The following is a 17,872-nucleotide window of genomic DNA, read 5'->3' as shown; positions in this document are numbered from 1 at the left end:
AATTTCATTTATTTGATAAAACACACAAAAGACCGTTAGAAAAGAGCGCGTCGGTCTCTGAAACTTAATATCTATCTATAAAAATTTAATTTAAAAGATGTGATTTGTTCTATTACTTATTATGGTTATCTTGAGAGCGCGCATTGTACTAAAAGATAATTTTGCCTACATCTTCGTAATTTACTATTTTCATACATTCCCAGGTGTGCAGGAACCTTTAAAGAAACTGAGAATATGTTGATATGTTGATTTTTAAGCTATAACTAGTTCCAGATGCTTTAACTATTTTTTTCTTTCCTGCACCTGCACCAGATGAGCATTTCAATAATTTTGATCGATGTACTTTCCGAAGAACGTTTATGCTAAATGTTGCTTCAAGTAACTGTAACCCTGCGATCAGCAGATCGGATATTTCCCTCCGGATGCTGATGTTGCTAGACTTGATGTGAATAGCGTCATTCTGGAACATTTGTTTTAATGGTTTGAGGTCATGGTAGCGAGTTTAACGTTTACAGTACATTCCTACATTCCTTCAAAACATTTGCAATGAGTTTGTGTTCCTCAATTTCATTTCCTTTTTTTGGTTAAAAAAAAACAACTTCTTTCTGACAGCAGTGCTGGAAGAGTCGAGCTTTTTGTCAAAAACACTTTCACCGTAGCTGTAAGGAGTAAGGATCTTTCTTTGCACTTTCTACCAATCGATCTACTACCATGTAATCGATCTATTTTCCATACGCCAGTTATTATTATAGGGAATTTTGAGCATTTGAGTAAGTTACGCCACGTTACTCCGGTATACATTTGTTTACTTAACACGGCCATACTACACTTTTAGCCATTTGTTTGGGTATGAATTTTTAGCTTCTGCTGTGACATACATAAACTCTACAGTTGATGGTGCGTTTGACAATTGAGATATGCGCTAAGTTAAGTTTTTCAATCCGTTACACATTTCACACCATCCTATAGATTGTTTTGCAGTGCTATCTCACGTCGTTTTGGCTAAATGTTGCTGTGTATATGCTTGCCTGGGATTCCTCTTTGTAATATATTGTATAATTAGTATATACTTGTATATATATAGTTTTTCATTTAGTATATATGTTTATAAACCCTGCATTCAGTTATACATGTTGAAATAGTTTCTTTTGTTGCTGTAGCTGCGTGTTGCAGTTGATGCGTTGGAACCGCACCTGGGTCCGTTTTTCCACCGAACATTTTGCATTCAGAAATCAGAAACAAAAAATATAATAACTCAAACCATCTATCACCTTGTCCCCGGGTCGGCGGCGGAGAAAGTATACAATTACAACAAGCGTTCCGTTTGTTTGCGAAGTGGCTGAACCTCCGTTTACTCTTCACGCACGGGTGCACTTATTTTACATAGAATGGTTTGATTACTGTTGAGATTACTGGAGGCATACTTTTGCTAAATATAGCATACTTGTGCTAACAATAATGGACAGAATATTTCGGGTAGTAACTGCAGCTCCTGCGCGAAAACAGAGAAATGTGGAATTTATATTGATGTTTTGGTTCGTGGAAAAATGTTATTAAATATTATTTACTAAAAATTGTTTGACTTGCATACTTCAAAATTATTTCTCTACAAGATATCAAAAGGCAACAGCGGAAAGGTAGGGCACATCACTCGATATTACTATATCACTTACCTTGATTGTTACGAATCGTTTCTGGTGGCCATTGGATGACTTTCGTATCGAAGGACTTTTGCTCCGATCGATCGATATCGTTCAAATTGGAGGAGTATTTAGAATCTGTTCGGAATAAAGAGTGTGGAATATTTCCATAAACTATTAGCTGGCATTGTTTTGTGTTTGCACTGCTTCCGGCAACTTGGTACCATTTTCCCTTTTGAGAATTCGTGGCCTTAGGAAGGTCTCGATGAAATTCCCTTCGCATATTAGTGGTAGGTTTAATTCAATTACTCCCACTCAAGTGTGAAACCCTTCGGGGTTACGTAATCCAGTGCTTAAGGACGCACAGGAACCCTACAAATAGCTGCAGACCCCCTTTTAATGATGATACACTTGGCACATACTTACTTCTATCAAACGCGTGCACGGAATAGGAATTCGGATGCTGACCGTGATGATGGTGGAGGCCGCCCGCCGAATCGTTACCGTTCCGGTTGGGCCACTGGTCGGAGTAGGACTCGGTCGTCGGCGGTCCGGGTGACGTTGTCGGAGGTGTGGATGCTAGCAGAAAAAGAGGGACGAAAAAATAGTCACGGAGAGAAGACACGTAGCAAGATTTGGGTGAGTCGGACATAGGCTAGCCTGCACCGTGAGACACCAAAATAAGGGAAGCATAATGCTGAAATCGAATAGTACTAGTCCTGCTGGCGCGACTGAATGCGTACCGATCGGGAAAGAGGTGAAAAGGGCCAACGGTGGGTGGGGTGGAAAAAAAGAAGAAGCAATAGAAAATATTTTTCATCCAACCAAGTGGCTCTTCGCCTTTGGTAAGAGATGATTTCCGGGGCCGGAAACGAGCTGTATTTCTGCGTTCGGTGGATGCCGGGAGTCCGGCTTTCGTTCGTCCAATTGAAAGTCCACTGGGAAAACTTACGGACGACATAAGGGACACGATAACTTGGCGGTTACCCGGGCCATTCACGGGCACTCCAACGATCCACTTTGGATCCTCCCGTCGAGGGAGCTCGTTAGAGGGAAAGTTTTGTACGCTTCCCGGAGTTTTCGGAAAGTGGCTTCCCAAATCGTGAGTTATGGTCACGAAGCGAAGGTGATTATATTTTGTGTGGCAGCAAGCCTGGATGAAGATGGATGAACGAAAATTTAAAAAAATAAATAAAATAAACTGTATTTTCCGGTGAAACTCGAATTTAGAGATGTGATCTTAAAAAATAGATTCCATGATTTTAAACAAAGATTCATTCCGACCTTGATTGTAAACGATTGAAAAAACAGTTTGGATTCACCTCAAAAGCCTACACTCGCAAACGGAAGATCATGTAGAGCTCCGATCTAAAACATGCCAATTCCGACCCCAAATATAAAATCCCCCGTAACAGCATTACGCCAGCATTAGTTACGGGTCATTTTCTTCCTTTCCAAGGCTATGCCGTCTCAGGACCGGATTAGGAAGGCATAATAGGTATATTTTGCTCGATTGTTGTTGCCGCTGCCTACGCATTTTCCGCAGCATTTACTAGGTCAGAACGAGGAACGAAGCTCAAAACTTCGAGGGCATCAAATAAGAGAACCTTGGGACGGGCCGAAGCATAAAGGCTCACCTTGCAAAAGAAGAGGCAGAAGAGGTTCAAACAGTTCAGCGGAAATACAAATGATCCATCCGGTCCGTTCGGTAATGTTTTGTGGTTGGTTTTAAAGCAAATGTCAAAGTGGAAAAGGGTGGGGGGAAAAACCGAAACCGGAAGTCGGTAGGGTGGTATCATTTGAATTTTCGCTTACGACGATATCCTACCGGATCGGAGATTTGCTATGGTTCACCGGAATGATATCTTATTTTATTTATGATTGGATTGCTTGCCTGTGCTTCTCGAATTCGGGAAATGCGAATCAAGAAAGTTTTTCTTCCATCTGTATAAATAGAATCGTTTGAAGGCTTCAAGGGACGTCTGGTATGGGTAGAAATAAAATCATTCATTTTTGAGAAATCGAAAAAAACAGATGACGGTTATATTGGCGATTCGTCCGTTCTGCCCGATGTTTTGTCACCAAGGGTGAGAAATTCCCTCCGTGCCTTAAAATAACTTAAAAGTCCTTGTTCAATTATTTTACCATTTTCACCAATAAATCAACCGCCGATGACTTGCGTTCTATTCTGCCATTATTTGACACTGTCTCAAACGTCGGCTCGGAGAGCAACTGTCGAAACGAAATGGTGATGATGACGATGACGAGGCTGATAATAACGCCATCACCGTTGAAGCTGTGCAGGTGTGGGTATTTTGGGGGCGTGAAGCATCCGCCCACCTTGCCAGCGTTTGTAGACAGTTCAAATTGTCGGTGTTTTTTTCGGCTTCGTGTTTCGAATCCCGTGCGCGGAAATTACTATCCCTCTTTCCCGTGACTCTGGTGAACCTCGTTCTCGCCGGCAAGCAGTAACAATGACAGGTAGCCTTACCCATCCTCTGAGGGTGAGCGAATTTTTCCAAGGTGCAAGGACTCAGCCTCAACCTGACCGGAACCTATGTTCTTCTTTGCGTTCCTCCGATGTGTGTGTGGGTGGTTTTTCTTTTTTACGAATTTCGGTTCAAAATTACCTCCGTCTGACGACGGTTGGTAACTGTTTGGTGGGCATTATTTTCCTTCGCCGCTCCCCGCCCGGTATCCATCCACATTATCCATCGTCACCGTTTCGGTGGCGGATGTTCCGTTGGAATATTTATAAGGCAACCGAAAACCGATGTCGGTAGCCCCAAAATGGATAACATGAAAGGAATGAAAGTAGCATAAAAAAACCCAAGACTCTTGCACCCCTGACGTCCAGAGGGTGCGTCTAGAATATAAATCAACTGCCACCATCAAGATGGGAAGGTGATGTGATGGGAGAACCCGTCGCCTTCTGAATGTTTGTAGGGGTTTAAAGAGGTAGAAATGCTTGGGCCACATGTTAAAGCTTGTCCTCTAATCGGTGCCGAACCCGTCGATCGGCTACCTTCAACGGTTTAACGGGCCATTTAAGGCTTGTTGTCAACCTTAACCGTTACTTTTGTATTATTTCATGTCCTTTTTAAAACTTTTTGCATCCAACAATAAAGCATTTTATGTTTAAGATTTTTATGAATGGTTATAATATTTTTAGTAAATCCGTGAAAAGATATTGCAAATCGCAATAAATTACAATTACCAGTAGTTTTTCTTGATTCGTCATGGATATATTTTTCGAGTTTCAGTTTTTGTTAATTTGTTTTTCTTTCATTCTACTTTCCTTTTTTTCATTCATACAAACACGATAGAGCAGCGGTAAAAATTAATGTTTTCCAAAATAGATGGGTGTCAAGGTGGTTATCCTTCTTATTTTCCCTTCGTCATGACCATCCTCTCCGTTCCGTAGTCTTCAGTTGCCCACTTCTTTTTTTTCTGGTGTGGCGTATCAGGCATGTTGCAAAAGATAACCGTAAAAGGGAAACCTCAAGGAAAGCAGCAAAATCCGCAGCAATCAGCGTCAAGCGGCTGGGGGTTCGGTAAAGGCAACGAGTTGGTATTTTTCTCACAAAGAAGAAGAAAAAATGAAGAAAGAAGACAGCTGTCGGAGAGTGGGAGTTTGAAGTTATCGACGGCCTGACGCACAACGCTGGAGCCTTGCGAGGGAAAAGGGCATGAAATGAAGGGGAAAAGGATTCGTCAGTGACAGCTTGCTTGTCGGAAAGAACTGAAATTATCCTTTCGTTCGTATTGTTGTCGAACAATCTCCGTGGGTGGAGGTGATGTTTCAAGTTTAGCTCTCCGACTCTTGTTTCGAGTAGAAAAAAAAGAGCGAGGCAAAATTTGAATAAGAAAAGAAAAATTGCACCCCTTTAGAGCAGCTGTGACCGGGCGGCTTTTGACCGGAGCTCGAATTACATAGCTTCCTCTCGCTAGTCGAGCTGAGGCAAGCTGGGGCTGGATGCCCATCTTAGAAGTGTTTTTACGGCGTAACTTTACCTCATAGCCTCGGGCTACGTAACGTGCCAAAGATCCAACTTTGCTATACTATTTCTCAAGCATGGTGTAATTTGAAGCAATGGGCGACGTAAACAAGAGCGGTTATTAGATCCTTCACCGTAAACATTCGCGTGGAATATGTTTCCCGACTTCGTTTGGCGAGGGCGCAAAGATGAAGTACTCGATGATGAATCTGTGCCCATAAAATGTTTAGTATCTTGCTGCACGATGTCCTTCATAAATCAAATGTTTAAAAAGTTACTACGTGGGTTCATTGGTCACCTACTCGGGAAGTAATTTCTTTCTCGCGAAAGGTCATCACTAATTTGAGTAGGAAGAGTTTTACAATTTAGATAAGAAGTGCAATAATGGTTAGATTTATAGCAATAATGGAAGCCGAATAATTAAGGAAAATATAACTCACAACTCAATCTTTTAGATTAATAGTTGGTTGATAACATCTTGCTCGGAGGCATTTTAAATCAGTTTAAAACTTTTTCTCCAATACCAGCGTTCACTTATATTAAATGCTAAATTTTGTCAAACCAGTACCACTTGTTTTCACGGTTACGGTTTGTAAACGATCTGGAAACGTAAAACCGGATTATCCAGCATTACTCTCTGTATCAGTGATCTGGAAATGTTTTCTGCAGAAACAAATAAAAAACCCTCACAAACCCCAGAGTGGTTGATTGAAGTGGATAAAAAAGATCCACTCTGGCGGTCTTCCTTCAGCGGCTTGTTTTACGTTGTTGTATCCCGTTCCAACTGAAAACAAAAGTTGCCAAAATTACACATAAAACCAGTCAAAACAAACACACCCGCAATAATACAAAAAAAGTACGAAACGGTCTGCGCATCGGCCTGGAAGGATACGCTTAATTGATGCAAATTTATAATGAGTTTGTAAAAGCCAGCCCCGATCTCTGGCCGTGTAAAGCTCGCTCAAGGGCAAAATTCGGTCCGAGCGGTCAGCCTTTCGCCTCCGTTGCCGGTTGGAATTGGAATTTACGTAATCCATAAATCATTTCATCTCTTCACAACTCCGACAGCGGTAATAAGCGCATCCGGATGCGCCGGTGTGCGTCTGCAGAATGCTGTAACCGGCATTACCGAATTGGACGGCTGCTGCAAATGCGTCAAATGCGGATGGAGAGCGTGCAAATGGACAATACAGTTTTGTTCTGCCAATCGAAGGGGGATTAAATGATGGAGAGCTACAGCGTGGTACGCAATTGCTGTTTTTATACTTTGGAAATGAAAATCATGCAGTATATGGGGTGTTCGACATGAAGCGAATGTGGAAGATATTCGTGTTTGCGATATGTTCACCTTCAGTAGTTACTGAATTATTACTAGATTATCATAGTAATAAATAATTGAAATATTTTCTCACTTATTTTGTGTCATTTCTTTTAAAAAACTTTTGGTATTGTTTAATTTGTTTTGTAGATTTAGTAAGCAGGGACTTAAATATTTTTGGATCTTCTTGACCTATCTCTAAATGAGAAAAAAAAAATATTATCAAGCTCCCAAAACTAAACAAAACTGTGTAAGTAGCTTAACAAAGCACTATCTTGAAGCATCGTTCGGTAACATTTTATGGCATCCCGACTTGGTGTCTAATTTGATGTAATGATTTATTCTTCGATGTCTTTGGTTAAACCGCACAAAGCATCCTAATGTAAGTCATTTTTCGCTCTAGTCTCCAGTATTACTCTCTTCCATGTGTTCTCCATCGTCCCAGAAAGGGATATTATAATAGCAGTAGTCGTAAAGGGGTTGAGTATTGCACGCATGATGAGCATTCCGAGCTCCGTTGCATCGTTCAGTAGACGGCACTAATGTTGAAAGTAATCATATTACATCACCCTCCACTATACTACAGGATCTAGAGCAGTTCGGTGGCGAAACAAACTCCATAGACAGTATACGGCCTTCGGCGGTAACGGTACGGGAGTAACATATTTAGCTGCGAGTATGTTGGATTATGTTATGAATAAAAATGTAATAAGCTCAATTAAATTGTAACAAACCGAGGTGCAGTCTAGCAGTAGGGAAGCCACATAGCGTTACGATCCTACGAGGACGAGTTTACCTTCAGGAAGGGGGGCGTAAAATTCCTTCTTGCTTAAGCATCGTCTTCTATACCACGGATGAGTCCCTGGCGAAAGCCTGGTATGACTTTTTCTGTGTCTCATCCGATAGTAGCGTAGAGATTACTTTAGGATGGGTTTTGGTGCTGGCATAATTTCTCGAAGGTTACGTGCTCCTAAAGTTTTACTAGGTTCGGCAAGAGCGGTTATCATTTTTCGCAAAGTTTGCTTTAAATAGTCCTGCTCATTATGGCTGGGTAAAATTGGTTTGAAAACGTGATCGTACGGTAGAAAATTATTTGTAAAATGGAAATGGAAGTTTAAAATTGTCTGAAAGTTATGTTCTGTGCGTTACTAATTTTTGCAGTAAAAGTATAATAAATCAAATGTTCTGTAAGTTGTTAATTTTATCAGCAAGAACATGAAACATTTTTTTCTGTTTGATCACTTTAAACAGAAAAAACATCCTTAAAGTCTCTCATTGCGTCAAGTGGGGACCTAATTAATGACTTTTCATTTTTGATGACTAAATAACAATATGTTCATTAAAATTCTGTCCACTGGACTTACCGTTCACCGGAAGTAGAAAAGAGCAGTAGCGTTAGGAGTAACAACAACAAAAAAAGGGAATTGCTAAAGCCGGGTGAAAAGCGAATAGCGGAAGCATCCTTTGTCAATTCAATAGCACCGGGTTCCTTTGGGGTCGAGTAAGTCAAGAGTGATAAATCATAAATAAGAAAAAGTGAGTGAGCAAGAGCGAGCGAAAAACTCCTCCGGACGAATAAAGTCAAGCAGGCAAGGTGAACTACAAACATAAGAAAACATGGAAAACGAAGGATGGGTTTTCTGGCAGCTCTTCGTTCTTCGGACGAGGAGGGACAAGGGCCATCAGCATAAGGGAAGTATACATTTCCTCTGGGAAATGGGTGCTGGTTGCCCGTGCTTGAGGTAGAGGAAAAAGGTGAGTTTCGTTGATTATGGTTCATAATGATGCAAAAGAAGGTGTTCATTCGTCCGTTAACGGTGGTTTGGTCAGAACAGGCACTAGGCCGGGGGTGGCGATTGTTGAGTGATGGAAAAACTCATTTTCCTTCGTCTTTCCAAACGAGAATTTGCAAACGAAGGTACAAAATATTTAAGAGGAGTTCTTAAGCTTGATTTAACGTATATTTAAGATAAATTAAGTGTGTGTAAATCTTTTTCTGTGATTAAGAAAATGTTAAGTTATCAAATTGATATGTTTATCCTAACAGTAAAAACTAATGTTTCGTGTAGGAAAAAAACTATTTTAAATCTTGTTTGCTCGAACGTGAGAAAATTAAATCAAGTCCTTCTTTCTCAAATAAAAAGAGATACTCATAAAATGATACACAAATCATGTCAAGATTTCCTTGAATCGAGCATGGATAAATCTGTAATCATAATTTATTCGTCCATTCTAGGAACCAACCAAAAGTATTGGTACCGCCGCATCAATAGCATCATCATAAGTGGTGGCGGCGGTTTGCAAGACAGTGAGGAAGTTTTATGCTTGCAACGTTTGAGCAATTTTTCTACAACCTTGACTCCGACTCCGCCCGCGCTCAGGCCAAAGTCCCGTCGAACCGGGGCCGAAGTGTCATTTCGTCACAGACTGCAAACACCGGGAATGGCAAAGTCGCAGCATACCGGAAGCCCGGGTAATGCGCTGGAAAAACATATTTTTATTGAAGCAAACAATGTGCCGCACAATGGTTGAATGAAATATGATTATTAAGAGTAATAATGGACCACCCAGACGACGACGACGAGAGCGCCGATCATGACGATGGCGAGGGTCCTTTTGCACTGCCGAGCCAGCCCGGCGTTGGCCTTTGACGCGGGAGGCAATGGATGGTCGCGCAAAAATAACTGAAGCACGCTTCGTTTGAATTTCCGTCGGAAGAAAACGAGAAAACTCGTCCCCGCGGCGTTCCACAGGATCCGACTCTCCACCGCCTCTTCCCAGTCGGTGCCAAATCAGCGATAAAAAGGCCATCAGACGACTCGCCGCTCCCCCGCTGTTGTTCGCCGAGGGAAGTTTTGCGGTTTTCCTTCGCGAGCAAAACGAGTGTGCGGGCATATCTGAGGTTTCACAAACAATGACCTTCCGTTGGACGGCACACCCTGCGTTTCGCGACGTCGCTGGAACAGTGGCGTTTTGTTGAATTTTTATTCCTGTTTTTCATTTATTAGCTTTCCTCCCGGCAGAGGTAACTTTACGCTTTGTTAGGTTTCGCTGGGGGTGGTTGGGTAAGGAAAATGGTTTAGCGGAGAGTTTTAAATTATGTCGCCATAATTAATTGATGCCGTCCGAAATGGATTCAATCGTTTGCGGCGAGCCATTGGAAAGGTAATTATTTATGAATTTCCTTAGTACACCTAAGTTGTTTGTATGCCGAAGCCTGTCAAAAGGACTTGTTTGTTGCGGAAGTAAACTGGTGAGGGGTTTAACTTCGAAAGAAATGTTTGACTTGGTTTTCGTGGGTTAGTTGTGCCCATTGAATAGATTACAAACAAAACATTCTTGAAGGGGAAAAAGCGATATAGACACGATAAATCAATATCATAACGGGTTGTTCAACCTTAGCCTTCAATCTGAATAGAATACGTGGCCTTGAACGATTTTTAAAAATTTAATATTCTAAAATATTAAACGTTGTTCAATTCTACTTTCCTCTTCGGTTTGATTTCAATAATAGCAAATGGTAAAATCTCTTCACTCGTATTTGTTTTTCTCATCCTCCCCATCTTCCCAACGTTGCATTGGTTTCTACGGAAGGTATTTTAATGAAGTCGTTGGCGATGATTCTCTCGATGGTCCTAGGATTTCACAAAATTCCCGTACCGAGCAGATACGACCGGGGTTAAAACTAAAGCTGTGGTAAACAATCTAAAACATTGCCACAAACCGACCGCAAGAAGAACAACTGTGTTTACCTAGCGTCAGCCAGCTCGTACGGCAAGTTCTTAACCTGTATGCAAAATCCTTTGCCCAACGAGAAGCGCTGGTTGGTTATCTACAGCTGGCGGCTCATCCCGGCCAGGATGGTGTCGAGGGCAGTGCATTTTGTTTTCACATGCGAATGCACTCGAACGCAAGCTGCCATTTTCCGGACGCTCGGATGCTCGGCGGAAGAAAAGTACGGTGGGCAGATCTTCGGGAAGTCACTTTCACACACGGCAACCGGCCAGGTATTCTTTGATTCGAGCATGAACCTGATGCTCGGTGCCTTCCGACCGACCGCCTGCTGGCACAAATCATGCACGGTACGCCTGGTTTCGGCATGTTTGGTCATAAATAATGATCCACTGCCAGCGTCCCGTTGCTTCCCTGGGTTGCATTCGGAATACCCCATCTCCCGTTTTAAAGGGAAAGCTCGAAGGCTTCGTTACGCCAAGGCAAACGCCACTCGGTGGGAGTAAAAATCTCGCCAGCAACGCCACCCGCCCAGGTGTGGCAACGGTTCCAGTTGCCTTTTGTGTTTTTGTGCTGAATAAATAATTATGCAAAGCGTGGAGGAAGCGTAGTTCATGGGAAATGTTATGTTGGCGGGATTGTTCTTGAGTGTGTACCATTTCCCATTTGTTGAGCCGACGGAGGACGGATGGCGTTACCCTTGGTAACCCTTGGTAAGATAATTCAAAAGATTCGTCGGCTGGGGGAGGATTTTCCCCGGAGGGTGGAAGAATCTTGACTGCAACGGCCCCTTCTTAGTCCCCCTCTAATGTACAGAGGCAGTCTCGTACGCCGGCTCGTACGTTCGAGTTGCAGGTTTCAGGGTGAAAACCATTTCAAAATCGTACCACAAAGTCGGACCATCGTTTGGGATGAGATTATTTTTCTCCTCCTCCCGGTGCAGGGGATGTTGTGGAGGACCTAAGCATCCGCAATCGTCGATTTGTAAAGGTGTTGGAGAAACTTAATGAAAACCACCCCTCGTACGCGAGCACCTCTTGTGGCGTGGCCGAAGCCGTGTCCCAGAAGTTGTCAACTTCACGTTGCCAGCGATGAAACCAATGGAGTGAAACAGAACGGCCGGGTGAAGGTGGCAGGGTGCAGGGTTCCATTGGAATGCATTTCATAAAACATAATAGCTTCAATTATTGTACGTTCAATGACAGGTGTTTGCCGGTTGGCTGGCCGGCAGCGCGGCAAGTTTTAATTTATGATTTAATAAGTGTAATTAAAACTGTCAGCCAATAAACGGAACTGTGATTTATGGCGCACCGTGCTCGGTGTTAGGTGCAACAAAGCACCGCAGAAAGTTGTGAACTCGTGGAAGAGAGAATCAGAGGAAGAGGGAGGCTGTGTGTTCGTGCGCTTTCCGGTAAACGCTCGTTTGTTTGGTTGTTTAGTTTCATTTTGCTCCAAGGTAATGGCGGATCTCTAAGTAGTACCCCGAAAGCGGCACGACACACGTGACAAACGCATTCGGGCGGGTGTCAAGTGAAACCTGGTGTGTCAACGTGCCCACGGTTATGAATTAATCTGTCCTATCTTATTAGTCTTCGGGGCCGGATTAAGCAGGTTGCGTAAGGGAATTGCAGATGTACTCACTGTACAGCCGGATGGTTCCGTCCGTTTCGCCGCGTGGATTCTTGGCGACACACTTGTACGTCCCGTAGTCCGTCTGCTGGATGTTGTAGATGTGTAGCCGCATGTGCGTCTTGTACACCGGCATGCCGACATTGGACTCCGTTCTGCCGAGGTGGTGAACAAGAGAAACGAAGTTTGTGGAATTGAGTTTCACCTGGACGCTGTTTCGCAGTTCGTCGCTTACCGGTACTTCTTGGAGTCATGAATCATGTGGCCGTCCTCGCGTGTCCAGTAGTTCAGCGATGTTGGGTGCGCCTCGGTGAAACATTCCAGCGTCACGTTGAAGTACAGTGGCACCCCGACCAGCTGGTGCGGTATCCAGAGCATCGGTGGAACTGGGTGAAACCGAGAAGAATAAAAATGTAAATAAAGTGTAACGGTAAACATTCTTCACATTTTTCAGATCACTTCCGCTCGTTCGGGCTATGGACCGAGACTTCCCTGTTGTTTACCACCTGAAAACGTAAAGTTAACAGCTAGAGATTTGTAACTGTGGTGTAACTCAACGACGATCGCGGTCCCGCACAAATAAACTTCATCCAAAACATGTAAGAACGCAGCAGATGAGTGACAGCAATGAGTTCACGTTTGTCAAATGCATCATGGGGAGTAACATTCTGAAACGAAAACTTCCCAACAAGAGGGGTGTGATCCCGGTTTTTCATGCAGTTTGTGGCATTTTTCAGCGGAACTGATGGGAATGGGGAAATTTATCGTCTAGTTATTTGTTACTCTAAACATGGCGCGGAGGAGTATTGTCCATCTGGCACGATAGATGTGTGTCATGTCGCAGGAATGGTTGCACGTCCTGGCGTACAACGTCGTTATGTGCCATATGACAAATGCATTTGGTGGAGATGACGAGTCACGAACCATCGAGGGTCATCGTGACGGGAGATTTTAAAGTGGTACGTTGTTGGATGTTTATAAATTTTGCCAATTTGAGGGAGGAAAGAATTCGCTTCTTGTGCTTAATCAACTATATTGAATAAATCCACAACTTAAGTTTATTTTAAAAACGAATTTCGACGATTGTAAATTCCCTTAAAATTAAGTTAAGAAAAATTCAATTAGAGTTGTGATGGATAATTAAAAACTCGTCTGTAGATTAATGTACTCACGCACTCGATAATGAAATTTACTGCTTAAAATTGCCATCGTGGCTCTCCCAATTAATATGCGTACAGTCAGTACGTAAATAACCATCGTAACGGTTTCATCGTGCGTGGGAAAGGCATGTGAGATTAATCTTTTTTTTTACTGGTAGTATAAGTGAGCGTTAAATACTCCATGAATAGTCCGATTGACTACGCAAATAAATAACTGACTTCTGTCGCGAACGGGGCGTGACCGGTCGCCCGCTCTTGTCAACCCAAACCATTGGCGGCGTTGGAGATAATGGTGCTTAATAAGGCGTGATGATTGATTAATTGTCCCGATCGCACACTGGTGTGTCCTGCGTGCCGCAGTCGAATGTGTCAATTAGTAATCGAAGCTGCAATCATAACGAGCGGCATCCGGTCCGTGACCGGGGTTACTAAAAACCGGGCCGGGATTGTGGATGTGGCGCTTTAAGCGTGTTTTATGCCTTTCAAAAAATATGTTCTAACGTCAAGTCGTATGTACTTGTTAGCTGTGATACAGTTAATCATAAGGTAAAGTCATGGCTGAGGATAAAATAAAAGTATGGGTTTTGGGCATTGCGCTAACCGTGAAATATGCGCGAGACCATGAAACGAACTTCCGGGAACGTTTTCCTTACAACTGATAACTCTATTTTCTTACAACGAGTATGTCTAGTCCGTATGGGGACACAAAACAGGGGAAAGAACGAATCCTTTTTTTCTGTTTTCCACCGTCCCAAAGGTCCTCCGCCTCTCACCCAAGACTGTCGTAACCGAAACGGCACGGTACAAATCCGGGCACTGCATTTCGGTAGTCGAATGAATGAATTTTTAATGCCATTCACGTATTTTATTACTTCCGAGCTGGGTTCGAGGATGGCGCTGGTGGAACGAAACTCGGGGAAAACCCCCGGTAGCTATAACCGAAAGGGGTGCAAAAAATGAAATCTCCGAACGTCGTCCATGAAGATGTGACACCGTGTCTGCAGATATGGATAGTAAAGCACATGGTTCGTGGACTCCTCTGGGAGTGGCAAAGAAAGAAAAAAAAGTGAATCGACAAAAACCTTGTTAAAGCATTCTGGCGTTTTTATTCCCCGCCCGAGCCGATCATGCCACGTTTTTACTCGCGGTTCTTTCATTGGATTAGCACCGACACATCATCACCCTGAGGCACCGATAGCGTCGGGAGAGTTGCGGGCTGATAATACATAAATTTGAATTTCCGCATTATCACAATCCTTTCGAGTGGTTGGTGAGGAACAAGGCAACTGTGTCTGTACCCGAGAGAACATTCTTGTTAAACGGTTCATGGATCCACTCTACCGGGAACGCTTGTGTGCTTCAATTTGCTTTACGAAACTTAAACCAATTCGGACGATGGAAAACATGGCAGGAAAGAAAAACAAACAGAAAGATTTGCCATGAATAGAATGTACCTGGTTGATGTGTTCACACCGGTTGAGAAGCACACGGAAAGAGATCCATTTAGTGGGCTCAAATCTGTTCATTTGTTTTCCATCTATTTTGGCGGATTTTTCCACCGATTGAATGGGACCATCGTGTCGTCGTGTTCGGTGAGGATTTTCTGGTTGTTTTTTGTTTCGCTTTCAAACTGTCGTTTAGCGTAGTGTTCTATCAAATCGTTGCAAAAAGGGAACCGAAACACCAGCAGGGTACACTTCTCTAAATGGCTGGAAAAACAAAGTGAAGTGAAAGTACCGAAGCCGCCGTTGCCATCGAAGGCCGCACCGTGTTATGTTTGCCCTGCAGGATTCGAAAAAGGGTCCATTGCTGGGTGAGGTGGATGGAAATTGAATTTAAATAAATCCACCCGTTCAGCCACGAGGAAGCACCGGGTACGGAAATCGAATCGAGGTGTAAATTCCACCGGGAGCTGACCAGCGTACTGCACCGAACGAACCGTTCCATTCGTGCGGTGTTGGAAGAGCATGAGTTTTTCCCTTGCCTGCCTCGCGGGACTTCTAGCCTCAAAGCTAGATCATGTCCAGAGCAGAGGTTGAACTCCTGGTGGCCGATGGCTTCTGGTACGGTGACCAGACTTTCGGTCGTGCAAGCGAAAGGTTAAATCGAAAGGCCGTCGCTGCTGAGTGGCTTTGGCCGGGGTGATCTGATATGGTTGAATTGATTGGAATGTTAATAGCAATGGCCGATTGAGGGTGGCGATACGGCAGGTAGCATCGTTGATTCCACGTGATGATTAGGCTATGAATAAGAAACCATCTGTTTTCCGTTCCATCAGCGATGACGTTGGGTGTTTTTCTTTGCCGACCGGCAGCAGCTGGACAAGCACATTTTCCGGAGAGGCGAGAAAATGGTTTGATTTATTAGGAGTGTGCAGTTGAAAGGGCTTTGGTTTTTTTCAACTGACTTAAAAACTTGATCCAACAGTCGAAAATTAACCTATTTGTATCTTTATTTATTTTCTCTGAAGTGTTCTTGTAACTTTTGGTTAACTTTTACTTTCTGAAATGAGAAACAGCAACCTATTTTTCAGAAGCCTTCATGTACTTGGTTGTTGTTGAACGATCGATCAGAAAATCATCGCAAAATTCAAAAACAAACATTAAATAAATACGTATTCTCGATAGCGCGTTTCATACATAGGAAAAAGGTGTGGAAATTCAGTTCTTACTATAAGTTTTCCTTCATAAAAAACATACTTAACCTCCGATGAGAGCACTTAAAAAAACAACACATTTAGCACTAACATTAGGGGAAACACTTTAAGGATTTACCACGGAAAGCATCAGTGGTGATATTGCTGTCGAGTGCTGGATCCTTCCTCGTCGTCTCTGATTCTCTGGACGTTCGGTTGCAACGTAATCGCATTTTGCCACTTGCCATCGACACGGACAACACATCTGGGAGCCGTTCGGTCCAGCTTCCAGAGTCCTGTGGGCAGTGATTTTTTATGTGCACGGTCCTTGAAACTAGCAGTAAGTTGAAGCATATGGGAAGAGTTGGTTGGAATCGTTTTATGTCCGTTTTGGCTGGAAAAATGCACTTTTGGTCTAGAGGAACATAAACGACGATTTGCATCCGCGAGTGAGCCCAAGGGACGTTACAAATTGTGCTAAGGCGTACTTTACAAACACCGTTGCCTGAAAGTAACGTATAATTTGCCACCGTAGTTGGATGATAACATGGAATATTTGTCATTTTTTTCATTATTTTATACTTAGTTTTTCACGGAAACTATATTGCATATACAATATGCATTAGAAAAATGTTTGGATGAATTGTTTGATTTGAAGATTTACTGTTTCAATTTAATTTCCTCGAAATAGGATAGAAATATTCCACATGTTGTGCTTGATGGGGTCAAAATCCGCTGTGGAAAAATGGATAAGCCGCAAATGTTCGCTATTTGTGGAAGGCCTCAAATCGGGATTCGTTTGAAACACATTTGATGTCAGTTCGTTGAAATGAGGTTACGCCAGAATGTGTCCAGAACGCCATTCGCCTTCACTGGAATAGCATCACATAGTGTATGTGCAATCCGAGGCCATTTTTCCACAGGCCACGGGTTTTAAAGGGAGGCTTACGAATGAACCGAGAACGGCATCGATGGTCGCAACCATCGGGGTTTGTGGCCCCAACCTTCACTGCCGGAGAAGGATAGATGGATCGCTCGAGTTCCGAAGCAGGTGCGTGGAATGACGTTGCCCGCCATCAGGTTTAGCTCTTCCACCGTAAGCGTTTTTCCTTCTCCGAACGGCACTACGTCAGGTACGGTCGACTTTGGCGGTTTTGGTTTTCCACGCGATACGAACATATGAACGTACGCGTCCGATTTTCGATGCCGTACGAATCCTCGCACCATCCGGGTGATAAGATAGAATCAGTTCCCGGGCCCAACTCTTGTGGTGTCGTACGATTTTCCCCTTCTTCTATCACCCGCTGGTTGGAGTGGAAAGCGTTGAGTGCTTTAATGGCTTGTTGGCTTAAGGCTTGTTGAGAATTTTCGCATTGTTCGGAGGATAAATCAAGCTCCTTCATTCGTCATGCTGATGAGCCGTACACGAGAGGTGATGCGATCATTGTCGAGTGACGGGGGGCGTTGGAAAAGGAGCAGAGCTGGGCTAAAAGGAGGCGTAATCGCCATTTTTTTCCTTTCTTCCGGACTTCATTTTGCACCCGCAAGCTTAAATCCGCGTGTGGCACGATATTCAAATTTAGATTTGCGTTCCGTACGGGCGAAAGAACGGAAACGTGTCGGTTGTTTATTCGTTGGAGAACTTGTGAATGCTAAAATGCTGTTGATGTTTGGTAACTGCTGGAAGTGTTTTGCAAACGGTTGTTTCTTTTCCCAGCCCTTGGGATCAACGATTTATCTGAATGTTCACAGGTGTTCTG

The 17,872-nt window shown here is 43.3% G+C and overlaps 1 protein-coding gene across 1 annotated transcript in view; it reads right to left on the bottom strand.

Annotated features, from left to right (window-relative positions):
- Positions 1 to 1,409: 1,409 nt before the first annotated feature.
- LOC131261907 (lachesin-like) overlaps positions 1,410 to 17,872 on the bottom strand; it is a 50,090-nt gene continuing 33,627 nt past the window's right edge. Inside the window, exons 6-10 of the mRNA XM_058263764.1 lie at positions 12,553 to 12,703; positions 12,330 to 12,472; positions 2,067 to 2,219; positions 1,674 to 1,778; positions 1,410 to 1,492 (exon numbers count right to left, since the gene is read on the bottom strand). Of these exons, the coding sequence (XP_058119747.1) occupies positions 1,410 to 1,492; positions 1,674 to 1,778; positions 2,067 to 2,219; positions 12,330 to 12,472; positions 12,553 to 12,703 (635 nt within the window). The remainder of the gene's footprint in view (positions 1,493 to 1,673; positions 1,779 to 2,066; positions 2,220 to 12,329; positions 12,473 to 12,552; positions 12,704 to 17,872) is intronic.

The sequence above is a fragment of the Anopheles coustani genome, chromosome 2 (genome assembly GCF_943734705.1).
Source record: "Anopheles coustani chromosome 2, idAnoCousDA_361_x.2, whole genome shotgun sequence".
Classification (NCBI taxonomy): Eukaryota; Metazoa; Arthropoda; class Insecta; order Diptera; family Culicidae; genus Anopheles; species Anopheles coustani.
The sequence above is the reverse complement of the archived record's forward strand: the minus strand, read 5'-3'. Positions and strand labels throughout refer to the sequence as shown.